Source organism: Durio zibethinus, chromosome 17 (genome assembly GCF_047325235.1).
Source record: "Durio zibethinus cultivar Kanyao isolate XHJ-2024 chromosome 17, ASM4732523v1, whole genome shotgun sequence".
Taxonomy (NCBI): Eukaryota; Viridiplantae; Streptophyta; class Magnoliopsida; order Malvales; family Malvaceae; genus Durio; species Durio zibethinus.
In genome coordinates, this window is record NC_143178.1 from 19,149,468 (window position 1) to 19,161,754 (window position 12,287).

Sequence of the window (12,287 nt, forward strand, 5' to 3'; positions counted from 1 at the left end):
GCCAAAAAGTGTAATTAGTGAGAAATCCGTCCTTGAATAAATGAAATTTAATCTCAAATCTTTTTTTTTGAAAACCACATTTCTATAATTATTACAAAAACATCAAATTTTGTCATCTATGTCAGGTTGGCCAAATGTAAACTCTAAAAAACAATTAATCCCTTGTATGTATTTATCATTTGTTCTATCATCAATATTCATCCATTCCTTGTTAAAAACCATTTATAATGAGTTTAAAAATTATAAGAAGAGAACCAAACATATACATATATCATATTAAAAAAATCAAATAGTAATATAATAAAATTGATTTAATTGCCAATAGAAATGCTAATAAGCAAATAAAAGATTTGTTGATAAATTTCAAAACCAATTAGGAAAAGATATAAGTTAAGCAACTACCAAAACTTCCTAAAATTTGGATTAAAGTAATTGACATATAGATATCCCGAAGACTCCCTAATATTTGAAAATGACTAGATAGGCAAATAATTAAAACGAAATACACCCAACCATACCATCTACCATCCAATCAAAATTGGCTCTAATGTTGATTTTAAAAACTTGTCAAAATTAAAAAAAAAATTAGATTTGAACCAAATTGAATTTTAATAGCTTCACAAATAATCAAAATTTCACCTAAATAAAATTAAATGCTACAATTATCATCACCAACTTCTAATAAATCATCTTCTATTTCTCCATATAAATGCCAAAAGGTGTAATTAATGAGAAATCCATCCTTCAATATATCAAATTTTAATCTCAAATCATTTTTTTGAAAACCACATTTCTATAGTTATTACAAAAACATCAAATTCTATCATCCATGTCTAGTTGGCCAAATGCAAACTCTTAAAAATAATCAATCCCTTGTACGAATTCATCATTTGTTCTATCATCAATATTCATCCATTCCTTGTTAAGAACCATTTATAATGAGTTTAAAAATTATAAAAAGAGAACCAAACATATGAATATATCATATTAAAAAATCAAATAGTAATACAATAAAATTGATTTAATTGCCAATAAAAATGCTAATAAGCTAATAAAAGATGTGTTAATAAATTTTAAAACCAATTAGGAAAAGATCTAAGTTAAGCAACTACCAAAACTTCCTAAGTCAAGCTTCTAACCATGTCGACTTTACTCAATTATACCCTAACACCAGTCCCTACTACAATCAACACCTCAATTAAGTGAGATCAAATAGTTAAGCTTTTCCTCTCAAAGCAAGATGAGAGGGTCTAGGAAACACCAGTCAGCTATGTCAACTCAAATCCCTATGAATAATTCCACCCACGAAGAAAAGAGAAATTTGCCAGTCAATTTTCTAACAAGGAATAGCAAATCCATTCAGCAGCTCCTATAGCCATCAGAGACTCTAATCAAATGTCAAGCTATGTTATCAGACCAAAGTTAAAGCTCATGAAATAGAGATAATACCTAATTAATGTTTAGTGATGCATCCCTAGTCTGTAATTTAACATTGTTAACCAGTCAACAAAAGTAAACACAATAAAAGCAAACGGTACTGACAAAGGATAGGTTGAATCCAATATACTCCGCCAACCCGACAAAGTAGAAATTGTCCAAAATACGATAAACTAATAGTCAGAAGTATGACCAAGCACCCCTAACAGTAAAACATAACCCTTTTGACATTTTCCTTGAGGGCAGGCAGAGGTCTCACAGCAGCACTGGCACTGGGTCCTCTTGTGCTTCGTGCACCTGCACCTCCACCCATGCCTCCACGACCTGCAGCTGTGCCACTGGTCATAGATCCACTGTCTGAAGTCTCTGGTTCCATATAAAAACGAGCTCGGAATGCAGCAAGATGAGCATAATAAGCAGGTGGAACTGCACGTTTATAGTGCCTAGGGTGTTAATCATAATAACAGCAAAAAAATAATAATAAAACTGGGGGAGAGGGGAGGGTAAGAGAAACTAGTTGAAAGTAGTCAAACATGCATTCACATTTGGGTTTGGGAGAAGGTACGAAAAGGAAAGAGAACTAACCAATGGACACAGATCGCGTGCACCTTGCATATCTGCAATAAAAGAAAATATGATTATAGATACTTACTCATATTGCTTCCTCCATGTTGGAAGGAAGACAGTGTTCACCTCAAAGGAAACAAAAAAGAAAGATTTTTTTGGACAAAAAAGGACATCCTTATTGATTATATTTCTATTGTATCTATTAATTAATAAAAGTTTGATTTATATTATGGCTGAGAAAGAGTTCTAATTATATTAAATAAAATTCATAAAAGAGATTTGCTTCTAACATAATAGAAAGTTATTTAAGATCGATAAAGGAATTAATGTATCATCACTTTTTGATAAGTGTTATAGTCTGTATTTTGATGGCGTTATTGATTATATTGAATTACTATAGTTGACAAATTTTTCATTCTAAATTATAAGTATAAAATTTCAATTGTTTATGCTTCAAACTTTACATTTCAAAAAACACTTAGAAATTATATTATACAAAATTATTTTTTAGAAACATATTTTAAAAGAATTACTGTTCACGAGTAATGATATGATACCACTCATCTAAATAAACGTGGCAATATAGAGTTCATTAAGATCAAGGCAAGAACATACGTATAGCAAAGGTTGTTTGTAAGAGACTGCAATGCATCAGCTGTAAACTTGTTCTCATCCCATAGCACATGGTAATGAGCTGGCCGGCTTGTACCCTGCTTATCAAGGTGGATAAAAAATTAGAAACACTAGCTGCAATCTAATAATCTATCAAAACAGAGGTAAAGCCAAACATTCTAGTATAGAATGAAGGAGCAAATCAAGTATGACCTGAATCCCAGCATGGCTGCACAGATAGAAGTCAAACTCTGTTGGATGACAGATTTTGGAGTCTACCACCGTGCCTGAAAAATACATGCAGGAAGAATACAATAGATCATGGTTCAATATAGAAATCATAGTAATTATACAACTGAATGGTACTTACCAGGCAAAATATTCCCACTCCTATCAACAGAATGGCGATCATTATGGTTGTTAGCAAACAACCTTGTGTGATGCCGCTTTTGCACCACAACAAAAGTAACAGGAGGCTGATAATTTGGCTCCAAAGAGGCACATGCCTGAGGTTAATTGAGTGAACAATAAATTGAAAAGTAAAGAAGAGGCAGAGGTTTGAAACTACAAACTGATGTACAAATTACTGGTAGTATGTAGTAAACGGCAGCCTTACTTTACGTATGGCATCAAGTTCATACAATAAAACTTGATAAAACTGGCCTTCACTAACACCATCCCTGCATATAGAAAATAGAAAATAGAAAATAAATCAGTAAAACTAAGGGAAGAGGGGGAATAAAACAGACAGCAGCTTGACTATGCCTGTAGAATATAATGCGCTGTGGCTTCTGTCCAGTGGCTCTTCGGAAAGATATTAGGAGCTCCCTGCATTACCCAAAAAAAAGTTTTCAGACAAGCTACAGTTGATACCTGCCAAAGGATAAAAGGAGTTCAAACTAGAAACATGTGGAGAAAACCATACTTAATCATGCCACCAGACACAGTCCCCCTTACGGGATCCTGCCATGTCTTGAATAAATCTTGAATGAGCTCCTGGCGATGAGCTTGAGCACAAACCAGACCAGCATACTTCGTAATCTCTGGCCAATCTTGGGAGGCAACAACCTGAATGTTTAATTAAATATTGTATTAATGATTAAAATTTCAAAGAAGCCAATTATGGAGACAATGAAATGCAAGCATCAAAAGCAAAGAGGTATGCACTAAAAAACATACAGCTGCTATAGAAGGGCTTGAATCCTCCCCAGGGTGAGGATGGGTAACATCAGCACCAAAAATTATAGTCGGCCGGTCACTGACTAGAGGTATTCGTCGTGATATCGCATCAACAAGAACTGTATTCCTTCCTCCAACCTTGACATTAATCTTCAATGCCACATTGGCCAAATATTGTTTGTTCATTCGGAATACATGTTTAGTCAAACAGCACTGAGAAACAATTCCAAGATCTGTCTCACAAATCCTTTTCAAATCACCTGCAAAGGAAATAGAACATTTCAAAGAATGGTATGAAACATTTTTTATGAGACAAGAAATTTCAGATGCCGAAAATCATACCATAAAGAGAGCCATTATTATCTGGAAGAATAACTATAAGCAGGTCAAGATCTTTGTTTTTGGCCTGGAGTTTAGTCATGGCATCATGATATCGTGTTTTCAAGACCTTCTCCACCTGCTCAGGACGAGAACTAATGGGAGGAAGCACTGGTTCAGGTGTAAAAGCCTGCAATTAACACAAATATCAATGTTCACAGAAATCCTATTAAAAAAGAAATAGTTCACCCATAACCAAACCGAGATCACAAAGACAGACTAATGTCAGATTACTGCGACTCCCTTACCATGCCAGAGATATAACACATCTTTGCAAGTTCATAACAAAACCCTTGTGCCACGGTATCTTGGACTTGCCGAGAAAAATTTATGCAGATCCAGTTGTTTACAGTCCCACCATTAACCATTTTCTGCAATTAAATAATTCGAAATCAGAAAATGTACCAAGAAAATTTTCACATTCAATCATTCCAAGCAGAAAAGATGAACTTCAAGCACCTGCCAGAATATCGTTCATCCAATTGCATATGCATATGGAACAAAGCAATTGTTTACGTGGATGGAATGCGAAATTAAAATGTTAATGGCAATAGATTGTGGACAAATAGTTAACAAAGGACAGACACAAAAATATAGATAACACATGACAGATAGCACTCTTTGCAAAACTACTATAAATTACAAAATTTTATGGCAGTTTCTAATTGGGGTCTATGGATCCTTCTAAACCCCATCCCTGGTTCACCAACCTAAAATAAAAAATAATATATAATGAAGTCAACTAATTCACCAACCTGAAATCAAAATAATCATATATAATGGAGTGAGTCAGTCCCCAACGTCATCACTTTCAACTAACTTTTGAAGTTCAATTTGACTAGTTTTATAAGCCTAAACTTAACAAATTTAGTTTTAACGTTCACAGAATACATACTACAACATAAACCTACTCTTAATTTTTCTCCTTGCTCTCTTCTTTCCACAAATATGTCTACAATTGCTATGTAAAGTTACACAGCATATAGTGTAAAGTTACAAATGTTCTCTGAACTAAAATCAAACAATGTTCATGGCATCTTTCCTGACCAAATTCACCCTTCAATTCCGGAAATGAATACAGCATTTCCTCAGTCTTCCAACACCCTTTCCCATTTATATTTTAAGATGACAAATTTTTTTCTTTTCATATTTATCTAGACAATCAAATTATTTATCTATTTCACCCACATAGTGATTGTGAATAGTATGATTAAGACCAAATACATAATGAGAGCACAAATACAGATATATTGCAGAAATCCTGCTCAACATCACACAATGTATGCTCTAGCATTAAAACAGTATAGACAGCAAGATATACCTTATTCATCATGTTCCACTGCCCGACTTGAGGCAGGCAATCCTTCTCTCTACCAGTATCATGATATTTAAGCTACAAATAAAACAGATATTACAATCACAAATCAAAATCCGGTCACTGAGGGAATTAATAAATATGATAAATTGATAAATCTAACAAACAAGAATATGATTAAATTGATAACCTACCCATGGAGCAGGCAAAATGCGCGCTTCAACTGAAGCAAGCGTCTCACTAATTTTAATTCCAAATTCCTTTGCATACCGGTCCTTATGGTAAGCATTGTGTTGTACCGTCTATAGAAGGAAGTATAATAAATCAGCCCAACAGTAACAAATCAGAAACTAACTGGACAATTTTGTCTTGATTAAAATGTTCACAACAAGAGCCACAAATATGTTGTAGACTTTTAGATCCAAAGGTACTTTTGAAATGGGTACCAAATCAGTCCTCATTTAATATTTTTACCTAGATATAACATGTTGGCAAGCACAATTAATACCATCTTTACAAGGCAATTTGTCCATGTGTGATCCGCAGATAAAAAGAAAAAGGAGAACACTTACATAACTTTAAGGCAAAAAGTATAGAAGACTATTACATCAAATATCAACCCATCAAAAGAAACAAAAAAATATTGTGTAACAAATTATATCAATTTAAAAAATGTGAGACTCCTGTGAAAAAGCAAAAGATTGTTAGTAACATGGGCAAAAAAGTCAGACCTTCATAATATCAAACTCTCTTTCCTGAGGACGCTGGCAGGTAACCTTCAGCAAAGCAGTGATCTGTCTCTCATTCAATCTCTTGGAATACCTCTGACCCTCAACAATCTTGCATACCTACATGTATCACAGCTCATTAGCATGCATATCCAATTACCAATTGAAAGGACTATAGAGCATACTTTACCTCCATAGGCAAATAATTTGGTCTCTGCTGATTTCCAACTTGTAGACATGGCCATTGCGTGTGTTGAATGATGAAACCATAAGTTTCAGAAAAGTACTCCACAACAGATTTCATTGTACCTCTTTCATCCACAGGAAAACTATAAAACAATAAGGATTGTTAGAGAAGTTCCATGCCACATCGTGATGTAACCAGGAAACCAAACATATAGATCATCTGCCCTAATATTGTTGGCCTATGTTTAAAAAGCAGAAAGATCGAAAAAATTTTTTATCTTCAACAACATTTATGTGATTATCCTTGCTCCATTCTTTTTAAAGATAATCTATTCACTTGAAACAAATGAAACGCTTTTTCTATACTTAAATGTGAAACAAAAAATTCACACAATTTATTTTAAGTGGATAGAATCTCAAAAAAGACATTACATCACAGAATATGTAATACTCACGTTAGCTCTCTAGTTGCTTGTGATGTTAAACCAGATATACGATATTTTCTCCGCATGTTTCCACGGTGTGTAACTTCCACTTTGACTCCTCTAAGAGCCTTTTTTATCTATTTATACAAAAACAAATACAACAACCATGGAGACAAATTACTATAAGTAATATTCAGGAATAAATAAGGAAAAAAATTAAGTGACATAGAAAGAATGGCTAAAACAATAGAAAGAGAGCACATATCATTGCCTAGCAGACTTTTTCTTCTGCTGACACAAAAGAAATGATACTCATTTCCTAATAATAGATGTAAGAAATTAGCTGATTTTATGAATAAGAAAGAATAAACAGCAAGGATGCCAAATTGCTTGCTAAATATAATTTCCAATCAGAAAGAAACTTAAGAAAATCTAACCTTAACACGATCAGCATCGGATAGTGGTCTAGAAGAAACATCCCGATTTAGCAATTGTGTTACAAAATCAATAACTGGCAATGGCTCAATGAAAGCAGTTGAAGACATATCTGTCCAACAGATAATTGTCACCAGAATATAATGCTAGATAAACGCACAGGATCAAATTCACACAGAACAACACATGCATTAACCACCTAGGAATGCAAAATAGACCAACAAAAAGGAAAATGATAGCCTCTCATACACAATACCAATATTCAGTGACAGTCCCATCTGTGTTGGACGAATGCTTTGGTAAAAACCACGCCAACTTTCTAATCCCTCACCCAAAGGCTGCCTTCTCCCCAGGTCAGGGGAATAAAATGAGCGGCCAACAGGACAGTACCTATAATCAATTACCATTAGTCTCTCACACATCAAATTTCAAAAGTGGTAGCAGTGTGGAAACATATATGCAAAGGGAAGAACCAAAAAGCAGTACCTAGTAGTAGGTAATTCACGAAGAACAATGTCAAGAACCTGAAGAGCTTCCTGAGGTGCATCAGCTTGCTTCCCTTGCAAGAAGAGTCCAAGATGGTGCAGATCAGCACGTGCAGCCAATTTGATCACAACTTTAAATTCACGCTCTCTTCTGCATCAAGAATATATAAGAGATGAATAAAATTAAAAAAAAAAAAGTCAATGCCTCATTTCATTTGAGCTTTTTCCTTTTATGTTCTTCTGCATCAATAATATTCGAGAGGAAGATTAAGAAGGTAATGGCCACTCAGTAGGCAATTAGAACCAGTTTAAATCATAGAGAAAGCAAAATTTAGCATTTCAAAGCCAGAACAAACATTTCAAATTTGTAATCTTAGATCTTATAACTGAGGTGAAAGGGATATAAATTTTCATCCATTTTCTTTCTTAATTTCTAGGGGGAACAAAAAAGAAGTGACATAACAACAAATAAACACATCAGTGCATAAGAATGTTGATTGAAAACGAGAAAGCAAGCAACAACCTTTGCATTCCTGACCCATCGTCATCATCAATAAGGGTGATCTTAAACTCCTTTGACACAAAAGGGAGAGGACCAGCAGTGTAAAGACTCTTTCGGCCATCATAAGCTGGAAGGCGCTTTCCAAGATGTGATTCTTGGTATAATTTCACCAGCTGCTGCATCACAGCCCGGTTGACTCCTCGTGATGCGACCTCTGGTGTTATAGTAACCTATTTCCATTTACACTAGCAATCAAGAACCTGCAAATAAAGGCAAAACCGAACATAGAAAACACTGATGACAAGAAAACTCACATCGTACTGGTGCAAATCTTTATCTGGCAGCTCAGCAAAGAAATGATTAGCCTTAACTATACACTTTGTGCCAGTACAACCCTTTCCAGGCCGAAGCGGAAACCTCACTGACTTGCTTGAGGGAGGGACAGGCTGAATTGCTTGGCCGACTTCCTGCTGGATGGAAAGCTGCTGAAGCTGCTCTGCCAATGGTGCATGCTCAAGTGGTCTGAATGATGAACCTGCCTCTGATGGAGCAGGCTGTGGCGTCACAGCAGCTTGAAAAGGTTGGGTTGCTTGGTGCAGCTCGGGATTAGGTGGTCGGGATGGTCCACCGGGCAAAGGTCCTCCTCCACGGGCACCACCACCTCGACCGCTGCCATAGCCCCCTCGACTTCCTTGCTGGATAGGCCCTCCCCTTCCTCTACCTTGGAACTCAGGGGATCCTCCAGCATACTGCTGTCGTGACATACCACGACCCCGACCACCAACACCACTGTCACCTCCCCAACCTGCTTGCTGGGACTGTGGAACCCAGCCTCTTCCACCCGAGTATCCTCCTCGTTGTTGAGGAGGTTGGGGTCCTTGACCACTGCCAACACCAGTATCATGGGACTGAGAGCTCTCACCTCCAGCAGAAGGAACATCAGTTCTCTTCTTCCTAACCATGATGGTAACTGTAACAGGATAGAAGAGCAACAAGTAAACTCATATCATATACAGCAAGGACAAAGGGATACAGCAATTGGTACAGCAGCAAGCGTTTTTTATCAAAACTAAAAGATTTTGCTCCTTCATTTAAATTTTAAATAGCGTTTTCCACAAAAATAATAAAACATTGAGTAATTCTAATTTGCAGAGAAGAAAAAATACATACTTATACCAAATCAAATGAGGAAAATTGGAAGCCCTAGCATCAACCACCCTAACATAGCATAATAAAGTTAGAAACAGAAAAAGAAACCCTAACATATATAACGATAATAGCATGAAAAATTGACGAGATCTAGTGAGCGAAAGCAGATAAAGAAGATCTAAGAAATTGTAGAGAAAAAACAAGCTAGTAAAGAAAGATCCGCGTAAAAAGGGAGAAAAAGCAACAGAAGCTAAGCCAAAGAAACCAGATCCCTCAAAAAGAAGAAGAAAAGTTAAAAGGCGTACAAGTTTCACCTGAGAACCGCCGCCGGAAAACCGATTATCCTCGTATATTTATTGCAAATTTGTTTAATATAAAATAAAGTACCACTCACTCCACTCCTCCAGTCTCCAATAACTTCCTTTTCCGGTAGAGAAAAAACTAACAGTACACTCGTTTTGCTGCTATAACATGTCTACATGAGCGAGGATACAGGAAGCGCAATAATATATACGGCTTAAGTGTTAAAAAGTAACTATAAAAACCCCGACAGCCTAAAGCCACAGGCCTAAGCAAAGGACCCCAACCCTCAAACCCACAGCCTTCTGCGCTCCCCACTCGGCGCTCTCCTCCTCTCCTAACAAAGACATGTGACGTTCTGATGGATGAGCTTTTTCTTTTTTCTTTTTCATAAATGACAATCAACTATGCCTATCATTAGAAAATAAAAAAATTAAAAAAGTGCAGGGTGTTTAAAATGACTGCTGTATCCCTAGTCGCTTGCTCTTCTTTGCCCACCAGATTCTTATGTGGCATCTTGAGCCCATACTCTTTTGCCACGCGTCCTTTTCACTTTCAACTCCCCTCAATTTCCAACTTGCCTTTCCGTTCTCAGTTTGCTTTATCCCTAACTCGTCGGGTTACATTTTTCTTTCCTTACCTATTTATTTGTTTATGTTCTATATCATTATTAAGGGGTTGGTTCGAAAATTTTTACATTATCTTTGGTAATAGGATTTTTATAAGGATCCTTGGTGATAGGATTTTTTATAAGATTATCAATTTGCCTTTTCAATAATATGTTATACATGTATTTAGATCAAATGGCCTGCATATAAAATTTTTGTGTTTAATTTACCTATTATATAAGTTGTTTAATGACATCTTTTATTAAATTGCTTTCTATAACGAAAAAGATAAATTGTGAATATAAGTGAAGCTATTTTCTTATACAATTACACATGTTTAAAATGTATACAAAATAAAAGTAGTAATTATTATGAAATTACCTTATGAACCTATCATACCAAAATAATATATTTTGATAGAACACTTAACTAAAAGTTGCAAAAAATTAAATTTAAATATGTTATACGTATAAACTAGCTTCTAACATATCTAACTATTAAATTTTATTTATGTACGGCATACACCATCTTTTTCTAAAAGGTGCCACATGGTAATCTTTCTTTTTCTTTTTTTTTTACTTTTCCATGTTTTTAATTTTTATCCTTTTTTTAATTTATAAATATTTTTTGAAGATTTAAATTTTTTAGAGCTTGGACCCATTTTATACTAAGTTTTTTCATTTTTTACCATTTTCTTTTTCTTTTTTAAAATTTTTAATAATTTTTTTTGTGTGAGACCCACTTGATACTAAAAAATATTTGGTTCGAAGAGAGTGAGACTACTAGTCCGAATCTTACTTTTCATAATTTGATTCTTTACTTTGATTCATGGTTTATGATTCTCGAAGCTTTATAAAATTTTCAATAATATCAAAAAAGGAAGATAATAATGCTGAATCAAAAATTCAATCTACTTTTTTTTTAGGTTTTTTTAAAATTCTTGGCAGAATGAAAAATTTATCTCTTTTTTGCCCTCAATAATAATTTACCATCTATTTTAGCCTTAAGAATCAATATAATTACATGATAAATAGAGACCTATTCTTCACACAAAGCCAATTTTTTTCATTTACACAACGTTGTTATGTTAGAAATATAATTATATGTTATAATATATTATGAAAATTAATTATCATGGAAATAACATTTTTAAAATAAAAACGTAGTTGATTTTTGAAAAATATGAATTTTAATTTTTTTTTATAATTTCAAAAACATTATGTTTTTAACATATGAAATATTGTTAATTATAAAAAATAATATTTTCCAAGATAGAATATACAATTTTTTTGTTGAAAATATGAAAAAAAAATTATTTTTCAAAATTCAACAAAAATGAAGCTTATAAGATAGAAAACTCAATTTTTGAACAAAAACATGAAAAAAAAATATTTTTTAGAATTCAGCAAAGATGATGTTTCAAAAAGAGAAAATAGTTTTTGTTGAAAAGATAACATTTCTAAGATAAAAAAAAAATAGTCTTTTGTTAAAAAGATGGCATTTTTAAAATAAAAACACAGTCTTTGCTGATAATATAAAAAATATAGTTTTTAGAATTTAACAAAGATGAATCTTCTAAAATAGAAAGCGTAGCTTTTATTAAAAATATAAAAAATATATTTTTTAGAATTCAACAGAGAACATTCCTAAGATAGAAAACATAAAGTTTGTTGAAAATATAATATTTCAGTATTATGAATATCACGTATTATTCACATATTATCAAAGATAGAATAGTAAAAATTTTATTAGATAATTTTACATTTGCGTGAACCAAACACAAAAATCTTATATTCTTTAAGTTCATAAAAACTCAAGAATCACATATTCTCTTTCAATATCACTTTTCTTTAAATTACTTTTTCTCTTAAAATATACGAATTCGCGAACCAAATGCCTCATAAGTGTATAAAATAAGTTTACTTTTTTTCTTTTTTTTTAATTATTTTCCTATTTATTTATTTAATAAACATTTTTTAAG

At 33.6% G+C, this 12,287-nt stretch overlaps 1 protein-coding gene across 4 annotated transcripts; it reads right to left on the minus strand.

Annotated features, from left to right (window-relative positions):
- Positions 1-1,422: 1,422 nt before the first annotated feature.
- On the minus strand, positions 1,423-10,065 carry LOC111282787 (protein argonaute 1-like). Of its 4 annotated transcripts, none has more exons than XM_022871036.2 (23): positions 9,713-10,065; positions 9,420-9,467; positions 8,564-9,219; positions 8,271-8,479; positions 7,749-7,898; positions 7,519-7,652; positions 7,265-7,374; positions 6,858-6,964; positions 6,407-6,545; positions 6,220-6,336; positions 5,683-5,790; positions 5,495-5,566; positions 4,422-4,544; positions 4,138-4,303; positions 3,796-4,055; positions 3,542-3,684; positions 3,382-3,444; positions 3,233-3,296; positions 2,987-3,122; positions 2,830-2,903; positions 2,620-2,714; positions 2,023-2,054; positions 1,423-1,863 (listed from the first exon to the last, which is right to left on the minus strand). In XM_022871036.2, the coding sequence occupies exons 3-23, from the start codon at positions 9,209-9,211 to the stop codon at positions 1,640-1,642; spliced, it is 3,174 nt and encodes a 1,057-aa protein (XP_022726771.1). In that variant the 5' UTR covers positions 9,212-9,219; positions 9,420-9,467; positions 9,713-10,065; the 3' UTR covers positions 1,423-1,639. The 4 variants fall into 4 exon arrangements, with proteins under 4 accessions (XP_022726771.1, XP_022726763.1, XP_022726789.1 ...); XM_022871028.2 differs by having other exon boundaries at positions 9,704-10,065; XM_022871054.2 differs by lacking the exon at positions 9,420-9,467.
- Positions 10,066-12,287: the final 2,222 nt, after the last annotated feature.